Source organism: Pygocentrus nattereri, chromosome 10, assembly GCF_015220715.1.
Source record: "Pygocentrus nattereri isolate fPygNat1 chromosome 10, fPygNat1.pri, whole genome shotgun sequence".
Classification (NCBI taxonomy): domain Eukaryota; kingdom Metazoa; phylum Chordata; class Actinopteri; order Characiformes; family Serrasalmidae; genus Pygocentrus; species Pygocentrus nattereri.
In genome coordinates this window covers 13,051,560-13,071,565 of record NC_051220.1, presented here as the reverse complement: position 1 = coordinate 13,071,565, position 20,006 = coordinate 13,051,560, and the positions used below count along the sequence as shown (strand labels likewise).

Here is a 20,006-nt window from a genome sequence, read left to right as displayed (position 1 = left end):
TGCATTAACTCCTGCTGATGCTCAGCACCAGATAAAGACCTGAATCACTGAGAGAGAGAGGGAGTGTGTGTGTGTGTGTGTGTGTGTGTGTGTGTGTGTGTGTGTGTGTGTGTGTGTGTGTGTGTGTCGCACACACTCTGGTTAAAACACTGAGACTCTTGCAAACACAAATTCCATTCAAACACACACCATTCATTCATTAAAGCTCTCTCTCAATCTGTTCTCTCTCATTTTATTATTTTTCTCTTTACATTGTTCTCTTTCTCCTTTTCATCTCTCTTTACTTTTATATCTCTCTTTCCTTCTTTATTCTCTTTCTCTTCTTTGTCTGTTTCTCCATCTCCATATTTTCTTTCCCTCTCTCTCCCTTTCTCTGTGTGTGTGTGTGTGTGTGTGTGTGTGTGTGTGTGTGTGTGTGTGTGTGTGTGTGTGTGTCAGAGGAGCATCTGCACAATTTTAAATGGAATTTTTACCAGTGACCCTTTTGGCCATAAACACATCCAGCATCTCACAATCGACAACAGCATGAACACAACCAGCCATCATCTCTATTAGCAACACTAATCAAACAATTTAGATATACATACATGCCAGCTTGCTAGTTAGTGCAATATAATCTTTATCTAATGTTAGTTGGCTCACTAAAGTTGGCTAGTTTGGTATGACGTTCAGTCTAATTCATCAAAAGACTACCAAAACAACTTCCAAAAATTAATATTCTAGCCCTGCTTTGTGTAACTAGATCTGACAAAGCACTGTGTGCTTATTCACTTATCTGTTTTTATGTAGTGAAAAAGTGCACAGACTGCATCTCTGGTTCCAGCAACATTGAGAAATTAATGGATCAGTTACATACATGAGAGATGGAGACAAGAAGTGCTGCTGTACTATTGCCAACACTGAACAGACAGCTCACGCAGGGAGCATATTTATTTATTTATCCCAGCCTATATCCCCAAAGTCCTATATTCTCAAAGTCCTATGTTCCCAGGGTCATATATCCCCAAAGTCCTATATTCTCAAAGTCCTATGTTCCCAGGGTCATATAACCTCAAAGTCCTATGTTCCCAAAGTCCTATGTTTCCAGAGTCCTACATCCCCAATTCCTATATTTCCAAGGTCTTATACAACCACAATCCTATGTTCCCAAGGTCATACATACATAAAGTCTTATTCCCAAGGTCCTATATTTACAAGGCCAATGGCCCCAAGGTCCTATGTTCCCAAGGTCCTATATGATTATGGTCATATGTTCCCAAGGTCCTGTGTTCCCAAAATCCAATGTACACAATGTCCTATGTCCTCAAGGTCCTATATTCTCGTGGTCATATGTTCCCAAGGTTCTATATTCCCAAGGTCCTGTATTTCAAATTCATAGATTCCCATGGCCCTATGTTTCCAAAGTCTTGTATTCACAAGGCCCTATGTTCCCAACTTCCTATGCTCCCAAGGTCCTATATCCATACAGTCCCATGTTTAGCAAAGTCCTATATTCCCAAAGTCCTATGGTCCCAAGGTTGTATATTCCCAAGGTCCTATGTACACAATGTCCTATGTTCTCAAGGTCCTACATTCTCAACGTCATATGTTTCTGAGGGTCCTGTATTCTCAAAGTCCTATGTGCAGAAGGTACTATGTTACTGAGAGTCCTATATTCCCAAAGTCATATGTCACCAAGGCACTATATTCTCAAAGTCCTATATTTCTTAAGTCCTATGTTTCCAATGTCCTGTATTTCAAAGGTCCTATATTTCAAAGTCCAATGTTTCCAAGGTCCCAGTGTCCTATTTTTCCTAAGTCCTATGTTCGCAAGGTGATATATTCTCACAGTCCTATATTTCCAATGGCCTATGTTCTCAAGGTCCTATATTCCCAAAGTCCTATGTTTCCAAGGTCTGATGGGCCCAATGTCTTTTATCCATAATGTCTTATGTTTTCTGGGGTCCTACAATCCCAAAGTCCTATGTTCCCGTGGCCTCTATAACCTCACCTGCCAGTGTTAACAAGCATAAAGTAGAACATCATTAAGTGCCATTAGGTCCTGTTAGTATTGATCATGAGCACTACAACTCATAAAGCTGGATCAAATTACTGGCTCAAGTTACCAATGGAGAAAACTGTTAGTGCCTGAAGCTGTACTTCACACAGAAGTAGTGTAGATGAGCTCTGTGTGTGTGTGTGTGTGTGTGTGTGTGTGTGTGTGTGCGTGCGTGTGCGTGTGTGTGTGTGTGTGTGTGTGTGTGTGTAATGTTATATTAGATGGTGTTAAAGTTGTTTTGTTTTGAATCTCAGCTCTGACTGATTAACTCTCCCTCCATCACTCACCATTCATCTTCATTTATCCACCTTCAAAACAGCAACCAGCAGTGCTCATTAATCATTCATATTGTTATTACACTGTCATTTACACACATACTCCTCTCAAATAACACAGCCCTGTTACGACCCACCCCCCCCCTAATGTGACCACTGGAAACATACATTGCATTATTTTAATGTGGCTGTTGATTTTGAAAAAATAAAAAAAAAATAAATAAAAACAACAAAAACACCCTCTATTTATTCCTTGAGATCCAGCAGATCAAGATAAGATTTTTCACAGATCCATTTAACAGAAGCAAATCTGTGATCTTAATTTAGGAATTTTATATCATCTTACAGCAGTTCTCCAGTTCAGAAATCTTAACCTGCTCAATCAAAGTCATCAATCAGCTGTCATGTCTGTTTCCTAGCAACCGACCATATAGACACATCTGAAACATAAACACATCATCAAAATAATACTAAAAATGTGAGCCACAGCTGCCGTTACTGATGTAAAAAAGGTCAAAACTAAACTAAAGTATGATAAACTCTAAATTGTGAATACTGTGAGACTGCCTCCTGTTGTTTATCAGAGCATCACCACTCCCCAGTTTTAGTCTCCATTTCCTAAATGCTTTAGCCAAGTGCATTAATGTTATTCCTCCTAATAAACAGACACACATTCAGCTCTGTCTCCTCATTATTCACCACCATCACTGTAATATTTCATCATCAACATTAATACACGAAGGTAATAAGAGTCATGGTGGAGATCGAGTCTGCAGTGTCTGAGATTTTTATAACATAGAGTTAGAAAAAAAAACATCTCACAGTAAAAGCAGTGTTTTGCAGTATAAATATATGTAATGTCTTTTTGCTGGTAATGAATTCTGCTGCCTGACACAGCTGCCTAAAACTATAGAAACAGACACTTGAACAGAAGTTAGGACACTATTCAAGTTTATCCTAAAGTTAGGACAGTATTTAGGAGATTTAGCATAGTTAGTTATGTATGTGTAATACTGTTTTCTTATCTGGAGTTACTGATAATAGGGCTGCAGGAAAAAAAACAATTCTCAGATGCATCACGATGCAGACGTCAATGATTCTGAATTGATTCACAAATGTCAAAAATCGATTTTGTAAATTTTTTTTTATAATGTAATGTCGACAGAACGCAAAGGCCGGAACTTGGAAATGGGAAAGTGCAGCGCCCAGACGGTCTGTGGCGGCACATAACAAAAACACAACTGGAAGAGCAAGAAATCCGACCATCAGCCTCTGCTTTAAAAGCCAGTTTACGTCAGGAGTCACAGCCCAAATGTTAAGAAGAGCCATTTTGTCCTTTCAACAAAAATCAAACCGCCTTGGGAGCCACAACATTTAATGCCCAGTATGACTCAGTGTGTGCTAAAGTTCTAGTATAGGCTAAAAAATTTTGATTTACTTTGCTCTGCTTTAAGCTTTAGCTATTGCTGCTTTCCTCCCATCTCCACCAGAAAACCTTTCCTCAGAAGTAGAGCAGCTTATTGTAAAACGTCTCTCATCATTTGACTGTTTTACGAGGCTCAAGTCGCTTCTTATTCTCCAGCTTCTTGTTCGAATTTTTCCATTCCACCTTAAATTCTGACTGAGGTGCCGAATGTGAATGCGGCACCATTTAAGGTGGAATGGGAGGAGGCCAGTTCGTTGAGAAACAGTCAAGCAGATATTTTACTGACTTGGACTGACTTTTGCTGCTTGAACATCCACTGCCACTGGATCCTATTTCATGTCCAGAATTGTGTGCTGTGTCAGTGCTGCACTGTCCTGTCTGTTTATTGTGCCTAATGTCTGTTTAATTTATCGTATTTATTGTTTCTAGTTGAATTTTTTGTTTGCACACTATGTCTGCACATTTGCACTTTGTACTTTTTGTTCCTTGTTGCACCGTGTTGTTCCTGGAGGAACGTAATTTCACTCCATTGTGTAATTGTGCATAGATGGAATGACAATAAAAGCCTCTTGACGCTTGACTCATCATAACTGCACATTTTCTCACAGATGAGTGGCAGCAGCATCTAATGCGCTCCAAACAACGAGTCTAGTTCACTTGCCACATCAGTTACATTTGTTTTATTAATAAAAGATATTGGAAGTAAATTCATTATGGATCACATAAAAATACTTTGCTTTAAAAGTACCAAGTCATCACACAGCGAGAAAAAAGAAATCCTGTATAGAAAAAAAGATGCATCAAGATGCATCCATAATTGTTTTATAATCGCATTGCAGCCCTCTGAATCGTAATAGAATCAAATTGTGAGGTACCAAGAGAATCCCACCCCTAACTGATAAGATTATGAAGTTAGAAACTGTTATTAGCTAACTGTTATTAACTGTAATAGCTACTGTCCTCAATTCAGTCTATACTGTCATACTGTCTCAGTTGTCACTGAGACCAAACACATCTGATTTCATAGTTTCCTCTGTAATTCAGCTCCAGGTGTTCAGTTCTGTGTTTATATGCATTTATATGTTTTCTTTTGACTTTCTTTCAGCAGTTCCTCTGTTCTGCAGTGTGAGTGGGGCCTGAAGTGAAAGTTTGTAAGTATTTCTTAGGTTTCAGGTTTCTGAGAGCAATGTATCTCTTTTTGATGGACGTCTGATAAAAAACTTCACCTGGACGATCCAGAGGTGTTAAAGAACACTATTCTCTCTCTCTCTCTCTCTCTCTCTCTCTCTCTCTCTCTCTCTCTCTCTCTCTCTCTCTCTCTCTTTCTCTCCCTCTCTCTCTAATGGCTGCCCTGATTTCTAACCAGCTTCATCTCTAAAACCTGAATACACCCTAAAGTTCTAGGCACACATGAATTACTTTAAATTAGTTTTATTAAAATTAAAATTATACAGCATCAACAACACATTTGCTCAGTTTGCCTGATCAGCTGTAGAAGCTTTAACTGATTAGCTTACAGTGTTAAATAAAAACATCAGCTCAAAAGCAGAGAAGCTTTATTTGAACTGTTTTTATTATCTCTATTTCTCTTCATAATTACTCAATTTACCTTTTTTATTAATTGCATATAGTTATTTCTGTCTAAATTAATTTGTATACTGATCATTTATTCTAACCAAATAAATATATTTCACCATTATGTTTGTAAATAAAAAACATTTAATTGAAATTAAACGTAATGAAAGTTGCTCCGTAGAATGAAAATACTGAAGCCTGACTGCAGTGTAATGAGCTGAGTTTAGGACTGTAAATGATGAATGAGTTAATGAGTGAATAAGTAATTAAACAAGTCAATGGATGAGTAAGTTAATGGCTGAATGAACGAGTAACTGAATGAGTGAATGAGTAAGTGAATAAGTGAATGAGTGAATGGGTGATTAAGTAAATGGGTAAATAAGTAATCAAATGAGTCATCAAGTGTGAATAAGTGAATGAGTAAATGAGTAAGTGAGTGAAAGGCTGAACAACTGAATGAGTGAGTGAGTGAGTGAGTGAGTGAGTGAGTGAGTGAAGTTGTTACCTCCACAGTGAGCTCTCTGTGACGGTGCCAAGGTTGAAGTCAAACAGTTTGGTGAGAATCAGGATCACCTGAAAAACACACACACACCAATATTAACTACCACACATACCCACAAACACACACACACACACACACACGCACACACACACCAACACCAATATTAACTACTACACACACACACACATATACACACACACGCACGCACACACACACCAACACTAATATTAACTACTACACACACACACATACACACACACACACACACACACACACACACACACAAACACACCAACACCAATATTAACTACTACACACACCAACACACACACACACCCAGATATCAACTAACCCACACACCAACACACACACACCCACACACACAACCCCCCAATATTAACTACTACACACACCAACGCACACACACACACACACACATACACACACCCCAATATTAACTACCACACACACCAACAAACACACACACACACACGTTTGTCTTGCTACACATATGAGGATGTCCAAGGGTTTCTATTGATTTTTGTGTTACTGTAGCTAAATAATACTACACCTAAACCTAACCCTGACCTTAACCTTAGTAACCTTAGTATCCAAAAGGCAATTTTTATGTTCTTTTTGTTTTCAAATAAAAAAGTAATTGTGGTGAAAACAATACATGCTCAAATGAGGACCAGCAAAATGTCCTCACTTGAGCAAAAAGTTTATATAGTCCTGTCATAGTGAGGACATCAGGACATAGTCCTCACAGGTATAGCAATATCAAATCAAATCAAATTTATTTGTATAGCGCTTTTTACAACTGATGTTGCCACATAGCACCTTAACAGAATTCCAGTAAAGAATTAACATGAAATGTAAAACCCCCAAGTGAGCAAGCCAATACAAGAATGCACTCACACTCTTAACACACATAATACATTCACACTCAAAACACACATAAACACACAGTCACAACAAGCACACACATACACTCACGTCACACATACTATTACTATTGGCCATTTGGTCCTCATAAGAGCAATACGATGAGCACTCATTCTCACATACACACACACACACTAGCTGTGGGCTGCAATGCTGCTGAAAATGCAGCTGATAAATGATGAAATGTGTCACGCAGAGCTGCAGACTGATGGAGCAAAATATCAGGAATGAGTTTTATTATCAGGAGACAATACACACATTCACGCACACACACGCACAGCGGTTGGCCTGATACAGGTAATGATGATCACACAGACACACACACACACACATTCACACACACTCAAGCTGTCAAATGTCACAGACATGCGACAGGGAAAACACTCTGAAACCTGTTCATAAACAACAACTAACAAACATCTGTCCTGCTCAAGATCCTTACAGTGAAATCCTGAGGAATATTAATTTATTTATTTACTCATTTACTCATTTATTTATTTATTCACAAAGACGCAGAGGAAAAGTGTGTGTATGTGTGTGTGTTTACTACTGTGTCTCTAACTAATGTGATTAACAAACACAAAACACAGTTTTTATTTATTCTGAAATAAAATGCCCCCTCTGCCCTCACACTAATATTTTCTAGAACCTTCACTGTAGACTTGAATATTCTGTCACTGATCTCCAGTCCCTTCACTATGGAATATTGGGTTCTATTACTAATAGCTGTTTAAATGTGACTGTGTGTGTGTCTGTGTGTTAGGCTTCTAGGTGGTTCATGTGAAGTTCCAGGTGGTTGTGAGTTTGTTAAGATTCCTACGGTATCGTATGTGGTTGCTAGGGTGGTGCTGTGGTGTTCCAGGTGGCTGTTGGGTTGCTATGGCCTTTTTGGCCTCATTGACACTTGCAAGGGTGCTGCTAGGTGGATGCTGTAGAGTTTCAGGTGCTAGGGAATTGTTAGATGGTTGCTTTATTATTGCATGTTGTTGCTATGGCATTGCTAGGTAGTTGCTATAGTATCTATGGTGGTTTCTATGTGAGTGCTAGAGAATTTCTGGTGGTTGCCAGGGTGCAGTTGCTAAAGTAATGAAGATGAGCACTAGGGTGTGGTGAGATGATTACTATGGTATCTCTTCAGGTTGCCAAGCAGTTCCTAGGCAGTTGCTGTGGTGTTACAGGTCGTTGCTATGGCATTAATCATAGTGAAATGTATCAGTATGAATAACTATGCTGTATTATTAATGTCTAGAACCTAGGACCATATTATGTTCTATTACTAACTGAATGGGTGGGTCTGAACTACAGTAGGCTGAATGGGTGGGGCTAAACTGGCATAGGCTGTATGGGTGGGGCTAAACTGCTGTATGGGTGAGTTAGGTTTCTGTGTGTGGACTGTATAGACTGCGGAGTTACACATTTTGACAGTTTATCATTGTGTACATTCTGCATAAAACTAAATCAGCCAATTAAATGTATATTTGTTCTTAAACCTGCAGCAAGAAAATTGTTGCTATAATCCTGACAGAAACTTCATAAACTCTCCCAAAACTGTGTGTGCATGTGTGTGTAACCTTCACCATCTTCACCCAGACGACTACATGACTCCGACCGAGACAACTTCATCAGAGGTTAATTAACCAATCAGGAAAGGAGACAATATTAGCATATTCAAATACAGAGCAGGACCTGAGTCAGAATCAGTGAGCTTTTTGATTGGGTTATATGATCTAATATATAACACTAATTGCATTTACAGAGGTGAGAGCGAAAGAGGGTGAGAGAGAGAGAGAGAGAGAGAGAGAGAGAGAGAGAATCTATATAAAGAGAATAGAGAGAGGTGAGAGGCAGAGAGAGAGAAAGACAATAGAGAGAGAACAGACAGAAAGACACAGAGAGACAAAAGAGAGTAGAGAGAGAGAGAGAGAGAGAGAGAGAGAGAGAATAGTTTGAGAGAGTATATAATAGAGTTATACTGCAAGTGTGAATATGAATATAAATATCAGCGTGAGGCTGCAGGACCCCCGCGTGTCTCTGTGGGGTTAATGAGATGCGCAGTGGTTTAATGAGATGCGTGGCGGTTTAATGATATGTATTGTGCAGATTTAATTACATTTGCATGTGAATGGGGTTCTGGGTGTGTTTGATCAGTGTGTGTTCTGACTCTGATCTGAGTCTTAAAACATGAAGGACTTTCTATCATACACACACACACACACACACACACACACACACTGCTCTATTGGCTCCATTCATATGAACTCAATTAAGCACACACACACACATGGTTCACTGTAATTTCCTGTTCCATTCTCACTCTCCTATCCTCTTACCTGCAGGTGCAGTGTATCACCTGGCCTGACTGTGTGCAGTTCTGTTACTGTTATTGAAGCTCAGCTCAGAGCTGATGGTGACTTAATGGAGCTCCAGCACTTCAATCACCTCAATAGCTGTTTAAATCGTGTGTGTGTGTGTGTGTGTGTGTGTGTGTGCACGTGTGTGTTTTAGGTTTCTAGGTGGTTCATATGATGTTCCAGGTGGTTGCTAGGGTGTTGCTGTGGTATTTCAGGTGGTTTCAAGGGTGTGTCTAGATGGTTGCCATAGTGTTCCATGTAGATGCTAAGTTACTGATAGGTGGTTGCCATTACATTTTGGGTGGCTGCTTAGTGGTTGCTAGGGTGGCCCTAGGTCTCATGTCTCAAACACAAGGCCCGTGGGCCAGATAAAGCCTTCAACACAATACTCTCCAGCTTGCAAAAGTATTTTAAATATTTTATATCTTAATATTAGCCCATTTCCAATGTGCTGCACTACAGTCCCCAGCATGCACTGCAACGTTATGTGTGCTCCGACTCTCCTACCTCAATAACAATCTATGGGGCATCTTAATTCTACACAGTTCTACACAGGTCCAAAACAGTTGTATCACCAAACACCTCAGTGGTTGCTGTGTTGTTAGGTCATGATAACACAGATGGCTGAATGGGAAGAGCTAAACTGCTGTAGGTTGAATGGGGAGCGAAAAGTCTGTAGACTGTCTCCTGTGTCTTTAAGGACTGCCCCGCAGTGAGCCCACTGTGCTCTGATTGGTCAGCTCTCCCAATCTGTTCTGATCAGTCAGCCTCCACTCCACGTTCCACCCCTGTCCAGCCGTCTGCAGACAGACCCTTCTCTCCTGAGCGGCTGTAAACTCTCCTGTAGCTGTTTCTCCTGCAGTGTCAGATCTGCCATATCAGTTTGATCCAGAGTTGATCCTGAAAGTCCAGTCAGTGTCTTTTCCACACAGCTACAACACTGACCACACTCTTTCTCCTCTAGTAGCCACTGTGCGCTGTGTGAAGGCACGCTGAGCTTACCAGTAGGTGAGCTGTAAGAACTGTGTTATGAGATTGCATCATCCTGCAACAAAGGAACAGGGCTGGAATTCCAATGATGCATTTCAGGCAGCTGAGAAAAGTAGTTCCTGTGGGAGAGAGTATCTCCCTCTGGAGGTGACGCTGAGTTTTAGGACGTTCAGAATGTTCACATGCACAAAAAGCTACAACACACTCAAGGAAAGAGAAAAACTGGAAAAGCATAAGGGGTCCTCTTTAAAGGTAAAAGCTGTTAGAGTGTGAGCATAACTCAGCTCAGCTGCGTCTTTTAATTCAGAATGTATTTCCTTCATTTTCACACACAGTCCAGCCTCTTCTGCGTCCACTGTCTCCATGGATACGGTGGATGAAATGATGGACGTTATTTCATTTCAATGTGGAAGGAAACACTCTGTCATAATAAACACACACACAGCTGTATTAATGTTAAACTCTCTCGCACCACTGCGCTCCGTGTTTTATTCCTCTTTATTCTCCTCATTCTTTCCTAATCGAGTTTTCTCTAGATTTGATCAGTCAGAGGACGGCAGTGGAAACGATCTGCTGGAGCTCCAGGCCTTTAAACCTCATTACACTAAAGAAGGAGGAGAATGGCTCATATTGATTTCTCAAACTAATTTACGCATTTATTTGTTTTGATTTACTGAATTTTAGAAACTGAGTGGAAAGTCACAAACAAACACACACAGATTCAAGGCCCACTCTCAACAAATTCTCACAAGCCAAATTCTATGAACTTCAGTGAAATTTGCAAATTTGCCATGGATTTCTGACTTTTGGCCAAATCAACTTCATTTTACCATCTAAATATTTAAATATATATTTAAATATAATAAATCAATATAAATATATATTTAAATATAATAAATAAATATATAAATTAATTTCTAAAGTTGTATATATACACCTTTACAAATTAATTTGTATTACTGTAACATTTTTAAACATGATTAAATAAAGTTTTGACATGATAAAAGCGAATGCTGTAGGTATTCATACTCTGTGAAAATGCAGTTATGATTTGATATCTTGTTTATTTGAAATACATTGTGTGCGAGTGTCTTACTGTAGATGTACACTATATTGCCAAAAGTATTCGCTCACACACATATTGTAAGGGGGAGCGAGGAGGCGGACGCATACGCTGAGATAAGCGAGATTTATTAAGTGCAAATCCAGGGTCGTGGTCAAAGCAGTCCAGGGTCAATGAGCCAACACGGATAGAACGAGGGTAAGACATGACAAAAACCAGAATAACCAGCAAACCGAGACATCAAACAAAGACCAATACATCAAACAAAGACTGGCAAACACAAGGGGCAAACACAGGGCTTAAATACACGGAATAATGAGGGAGTGAAAACAATCAGGGGCAGAGTTACAAAACCAAAACACAAACACATGGACAGGACTGGGAGGGGCCAACCATGACACATATGAACTTGAGTGACAACCCATTCTTAATCCATAGGGTTAAATATGATGTTGGCCAACCCTTTGCAGCTATAACAGCTTCAACTCTTCTGTGAAGGCTTTCCACAAGGTTTAGGAGTGTGTTTACGAGAATTTTCTACAATTCTTTCAGAAGCACATTTGTGAGGTCAGACACTCATGTTGGGCGAGAATGCCTGGCTTGCAGTCTCCGCTCTAATTCATCCCAAAGGAGTTCTATTGGGTTGAAGTCAGGACTCTGTGCAGGCCAGTGAAGTTCTTCCACACCAAACTCCTTTCATCCAAGTTTTTAAGGACCTTGCTTTGTGCACTGGTGCACAGTCCTGTTGGAACAGGAAAGGGCCATCCCAAAAAAGTTGGTAACATGAAATTGTCCAAAATCTCTTGGTCTGCCGAAGCATTAAGAGTTCCTTTCACTGGAACTAAGTCCAACTCCTGAAAAACAACCCCACACCATAATCTCCCCTCCACCAAACTTTACACTTGGCACAATGCAGTCAGTCAAATAACATTCTCCTGGCAACTGCCAAACCCAGACTCATTCATCAGATTGCCATACAGAGAAACGTGATTCATCACTCCAGAGAATATGTCTCCACAGCTCTAGAGTCCAGTGGCGGTGCTTAACACCATTGCATTCAATGCTTTGCATTGAATTGGTGATGCAAAGCTTGGATGCAGCTGCTCGCTCTTGGAAAACCCATTCCATGAAGCTCTCTACGCACTGTTCTTGATCTACTCTGAAGGCCACATGAAGTTTGGAGGTCTGTAGCGATTGACTGCAGAAAGTTGGTGACGTCTGCACACTGTGCGTCTCAGTATCTGCTGTCATTTACGTGGCCTTGTTGTCGTTCCCACTTGCTTCCACTTTGTTATAGTACCACTGACAGTTGATTGTGGAGTATTTAATAGTGAGGAAATTTCATGACTGGACATGTTGGACAGACGGCATCCTATCATGGTACCATGCTGGAATTCACAAATGTTTGTAGAAGCAGTCTGCATGCCTAGGTGCTTGGTTTTGTATACCTTTGGCCATGGATGTGATTGGAACACCTGAATTCAGTGATTTGGATGGGTGAGTGAATACTTTTGGAAATATAGTGTACATGGTTAATGTGAAGTACAATGCAGATCACAGAAGTCAGTACCATTTAGTTACGTCTGTAATCTTTATTACAACTACACACACACACACACACACACACACACACACACACACATATATATATATATATATATATATATATATATATATATATATATATATGTATATATATATATATATATATATATTTAAATAATTTTATATACATTATTATTATTATTATTATTATTATTATTATTAATTTAACATATATAAAAAATTAACAATGTAAATTAATCTGTTCTACTACTTTTTTTTCATATTTTCAGAAGAAAGGTAGATCAAGAAGGTAGATGTCCAGGAGCAGAGTTGGTGACCACTGCCATAAAGTGATAGTTTCCGTTTTAAAGACTAGCAATATGATGACGTGTTTATTAGCCTTTAGCGCAGTGGCTGGGCTAATAGTCGGGATTGGGTGACACCATAGAGATTCCCAATGGCTGTATGATGTATTTGGGTAATGCATGCTGGGTATTGTAGGGATGAATGAAAATATGAAAACAATTTGTAATGGTTAATTCTGTGAATCTGATCAGGCTGAGTGCTGCCGTGCTGCTGTACACAATGCTGTATAACACCACTAATAACATTAAATTCTATTTTAAGCCCCTTTAAGGTGTCATATAAAATTCTAGGATTCCAGTTTTTTGCCATGTTGCCAGTTTCCTTTAAACGCTGCATGTATCACTTCTGTTATGTCCATCAGAGGATTTTTTTCTAAGTCTTGTTGTTTGAAGCTGCAGAAACTTCTGAAAGCTGTAAAAGAACGACTGCAGTGAAATACAGTCGCAAAACTGACAGACAAAGACATGAAGAGGAAAGTCAGAAATAAAAGGTTTTATTAATTTCCTGCTTTAAAGCTGCTGGTCCTGTTTTTATCCCCACAGACTCCAATCTAGAATCCAAGTTGAGTCATCAGTCGGTCAATGTCACACTAACTGGCGTCTCCATCTCTGCTTTATAGTAACTGCTCCACAACAGGTGGATTTAATAAGGCTTTATGATTTGATTCTGTTTAATAAAATCCACAGTTCAGTGTTTGTTCATTCAGGAATAGATCACAGCTCTGACTCCGGATACCCATTAAATGTCTGCGTGTCCCATCAGCGTCCGCAGATACAAACGGCCACTCAGCAGATGACAGATAATGGCCAGATGAAAAGAAAATAACGGCGCATTTCTGAGAAAAGGCAAACAGTTCCAGCTCCATCAGCTAATGGAGGATTCTCCACTAGAACACAATCACTGATTCTCCTCTGATAAACAAACAGAATGTTCAGAAACACGGCAGGTACTGAAAAAGCTCAGACATGTCACACCATCACAAACAAAGCAATGTGTACTGGCACTGAGTGGCCACAGGGTCACTATGAGGTGGGAGGGTTAGTGTGGGGCCATTGTGATGTATCTGTGCTGTATCTGTGTAGAGTCACTGTGGCATCACTGTAAGTTTACTGTTGGTTACTGTAGAATCACTGTAGCATCAGTACAGGGTCGTTGTCATATCACTGGGGTCAGTGTGAGATCACTATGGTGTAACTTCAGGTCACTGTAAGATCACTAAGTTAGTGTGGGATCATTACAGGTCAACGTGATGGCATTGTGGGTGAGTGAAGGATCAGAGTAGGGTCACTGTGGGCCAATATGAGGTCATTTTAAGGTCATTTTAGGTCACCATGATGTCACTATAGGTCAGCAAGGGGTCAGCATCAGGTCACTAAGGGTCACTGTTAGGCTTCTATGAGTCAATGGGGGATTAATCACTGGATTAATGTAGAGTGAGCATGGGGTCACCAATGGGTCAGCACGAGTTTCTGTAGGTGAGCACAGATTCAGTGTCGGGTCACACTATGGATCAGTGTTGGGTCACTGTAAAGTCACTGTGGAGTTACTGTAAGGTCATTATGGGTCAGTATGGGGGTCTTTGTGAAGTCATTGCAAGGTCAGTGTGGATTCACTGTCAGGTCATTGAGGGCACTGTTGGGTCACTGTGAAGTTATTCTAAGGTCACTGTAAGGCCATAAGGGTCAGTGTGAGGTAACTCAGAGTCAGTGTGAGGTTAATTTGGATCAGTGTGGGGTCATTGGCAGGTCATTGTGAGGCTCTGAGGTCACTGTGAGGTCACTATGGGTCAGTGTGAGGTAACTATAAAACAGTGTGGGGTCACTGTAGGTCAGTTTAGGGTCAGTGCAGGATAATTATGGGTCACTGTGCCCCCTGTGTTGGTATCAGCTGGGCTCTTGCTGGATGTGTATCAGCTCTTAGCTACAGTGAAATGTGCTGTTTCAGGCTGAGGAGCTTTAATGCGAGGAGCGCAGTGTAACCTTCAGCTGTCTGGATACTCTCAGTGTGACTGAGATCCTTTCTCTTTATTTCCACTGGAGCTGCAGCAGATATCTGTGTGTGTGTTAGTGTGTGTATGTGTGTGTCCACTTCATCAGCTTTGGAGTGTTTTCATAAACACAGTCAGAATTCAAACACTAACCGCATGAAATTGAGTTTATGGTTATAAAACAAATAAAAGATGCGTTCTGGAATGAGTTTGCGCTTCAGGGAGTGAAAAGTTTTTCTCATCAGTCAAATCTGTACACACACACACACACACACACACACACACACACACACACACACACTGAAGTTTTATTCATATTTATGTTTTATTAATGCTCTCTGCTTTGCCTAAGGAAAACCCACAAATCACTGTGCGCTCGATTCTGCCCCAATGGAGATTTCAATCATTTTCATTCTCTCTCTCTCTCTCTCTCTCTCTCTCTCTCTCTCTCTCTCACACACACACACACACACACACACACAGACACAAACACACACATACACACACACACTGCTCTTAGTCTGTGTTTTAATTGAATTCCTGATTCCTGACAGTCAGCCAGATACACGCACACATACACACACACACACACAGAAACACACACACTTAGCACTGAAATGTCATATTCCTCCACCACTCAAATATAATCTTCACTGACTTAAACAGCAGGCACACTGGCCTCATCTGCTACTCTGAGTCACAACAACAGCAGCTACATTTCCATCAGTGTGGAACTTTCAGGGCCTCTCAGGTCGTCAGAGAACATTTAATGACTTCTGAGAACTACAAACTTACATGACTGTAATTACAGCCCTTTTTTATCAGAGTTATCTGCCTTGTATTTAAACTTTGAAGGTTTTGTAGTAAAACTCAATTATTTATTTCACTGTTAAGTTAGGTCCCAGACAGTGTGGTCAGCACATGCATCCAGTCAGCACACACACATTTACATTTATGGCATTTGGCTGACGCTCTTATCCAGAGCAACTTACAATTTAATCATTTTACACAAGTAGGCGAAGGTGGTGTTAGGAGTCTTGCCCAAGGACTCTTATTGGTGTAGTGTAGGGTGCTTACCCAGGTGGGGGACACCAACCACTATGCACTACACCAACAACACATGCAGTCAGCACACGCACACGCAGTCAGCATACACACATGCAGTTTTGCACATGCACACGCAGTTAGCACACCCATATGCAGTCAGCACACGCAGATGCAGTCAGCACATGCACACGCAGTCAGCACACACACATGCAGTTTACACATGCACACGCAGTCAGCACACACAGTCAGCACACACACACAGTCAGCACACACAGTCAGCACACACAGTCAGCACACACACATATGCAGTCAGCACATGCAGTCAGCACACACACATGCAGTCAGCATACACACACATGCAGTCAGCACATGCACATGAAGTTAGTATATGCACACGCAGTCAGCACACACACAGTCAACACAAACACATGCAGTCAACACACACATACACACACACACACACACAGTGAGCACACGCACATGCAGTCAGCACACAGACAGCACATTCACAGTCAACACACATGTAGGCAGCACACACATATGCAGTCAGTACACACATACAGTCAGCACATACACACAGTCAGCACACACACACAGTTAGCACACACACACAGTCAGCACACGCAGACAGTTAGCACACACACACAGTCAGCACACGCAGACAGCACACAGACACACTCGCAGTCACACACACACATACAGTCAACACATGCAGTCAGCACACACAAATGCAGTCAGCCATGCAGTCAGCACATGCACACGCTAATTACAAACAGACACATGGGAAAATCTATATAAAGGAAACTTTGAAGTGCATGGTGTGTAATTAGAGCTGGCGGGTCATTATTGTGGGGCTTTCTGGCCTCTGAATGTTTGAATGCTAAGTATGAATATAATGAGAATGAATATGAGTAATGATTACTATAACTTTTTCCACCTTCCTCATTTAAATTTGCTTAGATTAATTCTAACTAGCTAACTAAACACAGGAGAAACAATAATATATTTCTGTCTCAAATGGCCTGAAAATTGTGTGTTTATGTTTGTTGATGTAAATAAATGAGACAATAAATGAACAAATACATTAAATGAGGAAATAAAATCTACTCCACACAAAATGAGACCCCCCCCACATGCAGTCAGCACATACACATGCAGTCAGCACACATACATGAAGTTTTGCACATGCACACGCAGTCAGCACACACACACGCAGTCAGCACACAGTCAGCACATGCAGTCAGCACACACATACATGCAGTCAGCACACACAGTCAGCACACACAGTGAGCACACACAGTCAGCACATACAGTCAGCACACACACATGCAGTCAGCACACACACACACATGCAGTCAGCACATGCACAGTCAACACAAACACATACAGTCAGCCCATGCACACACAGTCAGCACACGCACATGCAGTCAGCACACACACAGCACACTCATAGTCAACACACACATGCAGGCAGCACACACATTCAGCACACACACACAGTCAGTACACACACACACACACAGTGAGCACACACACATGCAGTCAGTACATACACAGTCAGCACATACACACACAGTCAGCAAACACACACAGTTAGCACATGCAGACAGCATATGCACATGCAGTCAGTGCACACACGCACAAAGACAACACACGCACATGAGTCAGCACACACAGTCAGCTCACAGACACACACACAGTCATCACATGCATAGGCAGTCAACACATGCAGGCAGTACACATACATACAGTCAGTACATTCAGTCAGCACACACGCAGTCAGCACACACATATGCAGTCAGCACATGCACATGCTAATTACAAACAGACACATGGGAATAATCTATATAAAGGATACTTTGAAGTGCATGGTGTGTAATTAGAGCTGGTGGGTTGTTAGTGGGGGGCTTTCTGGCCTCTGAATGTTTGAATGCTTAGTATGAATAAACATGAATGCTATAACTTTTTCCACCTTCCCCATTTAAATTTGCTTAGATTACATCCAACTAGCTATCTAAACACAGGAGAATTAATGATATATTTCTGTCTCAAAAGGCCTGAAAATGGCGTGTTTAAGTTTGTTGATGTAAATAAATGAGACAATAAATGAACAAATACAGAAGGGGTGTGTGCTAACTCTTATTAATATAATAACTGTAATGTTTACATATTGGAATACCTTAAACTGCTTCATTACAGCACAGAGTCATCAGAGAGAGAGAGAGAGAGAGAGAGAGAGAGAGAGAGAGAGAGAGAGTGGACGGGTGTCAGCGGTTAAATTTCTTTCTGCTAAACGTCAGCCAAAAGCAATAAGACTCAGTTCAGCAGTTTTACTGAGCTGAGCTTTTACAGACACACTACACTATTTACACACACACACACACACACACACACACACACACACACACACACACCGAGAAGGAGAGATAACACACTCACATACAGATATAACAGCTGATAAAAAAAGAATGTATTCAAAATGCAGGATATCATTGCATTGTTTTAAAGTTTAAAAACAATATTACTTGCTTTGGGGTTCAATAATGTCCTACAGTTCTACACACTCTCTCTCTGTGCCTCAACCTGCATACCACTGCTGTCGGAACAAAACATTTTATCTTCAAAATGGTAGATTTACAGGAGAAGGAAAAAACATACATTACTTTGACAGACCTTTTTCCAAGTCATTTTTGGCCATTTATTTTCATCTGTTACTTCATGAAATTTACACACAATGTAAAGGCCAACATGCATTTTCAATTCATGTCAAAAACTGAAAATCGACAAAAATGGAGATACAAGGTTTTGTTCCGACAACAGCGATATGTTTTAGTGACACGATCTCAAAAGTGACTAGCAGGGGGAGAGAGAGCTGAGGGGATTTAATAAAATTACAGTAGAAATGTGAACATTGCAGCTACTGCTGTATATAATATTCTGTGGCCAAAACCAGAACAAACAGATGGCCCAAACAAACAACCACAACATGTTTTGCAGATTTAAGTGATCAGATTGTCTTTTCTGTCTCTCCTAATAAGAATGCTATCACAGCTCCAGCTCCGCTCCAGCTCCATTCTAGCTGCATTTAGTTTAACTTTTACAGTTTTTTCTGCCACAAAAATGACTGCAAATTGATTCTGTGATTGTGGTTAAAATCAATCGCGTAAGAGCTTTCAAATTAATAGTTTGTTTAAAAAAAAAGTATTTCCCACACTGTCACGTACTTATATCTCACTCTACTCAACAATCAGAGAAGGAAAATCTTTGTTTACATGCAAACTACAAGTAATTCAGTCCAAAATTATGTGCATGTGTAGAGAACCACTTAGCGTAGACGTTACCATGACAACCAGCATCGCGTGAGTCCTATCAGAGTGAGATGAGCAGCAGTGAGCTGTGCTTGTGTTTTTAATTACTTTAAAATGATATCAGACTCAGGAAAACGTATACTTATCAAAGAAGGGCGAGAGAAAGACTGGGATAGAGAATACTAAACTGAGCAGAGCAGTGGCTTCCCATTAAAACCACTGATCTAAACCACATCTACAAATCTGCACCACTAAATGAAGACCTGGATGCAGTCTCAGTGAGTTGGAAGTTTTGTGGAATAAGATTTTGGTGACTACTGACTTCTAGTGTTTGTTTGCAATGTAATCATTGCAGCTCCATCATTAAATTAAAGAAGCAAAATCTGGACACCAAATATGTCTTGGCTGAATGACTTCATCTGAGGTAACTGGAAAATGCACATTTGCCAAGGTCTTCTTATAATGTGTCATTGCTAAATGAAGGCTGATTTGACGCCTTTGGGAACTTCGACCCTATCACCAGGTCACATACATAAGACCATTTGCCATTTAAATCCATCACAATAACCACCCTGAAATAATGTTATA

The 20,006-nt window shown here is 40.5% G+C and overlaps 1 protein-coding gene across 2 annotated transcripts in view; it reads right to left on the bottom strand.

Moving 5' to 3' along the window:
• sorcs3b (sortilin related VPS10 domain containing receptor 3b) overlaps positions 1 to 20,006 on the bottom strand; it is a 137,407-nt gene that overhangs the window by 74,708 nt on the left and 42,693 nt on the right. For both annotated transcript variants that reach the window (XM_017708828.2, XM_017708829.2), the window contains exon 2: positions 5,820 to 5,887. In XM_017708828.2, the coding sequence (XP_017564317.1) occupies positions 5,820 to 5,887 (68 nt within the window). The remainder of the gene's footprint in view (positions 1 to 5,819; positions 5,888 to 20,006) is intronic.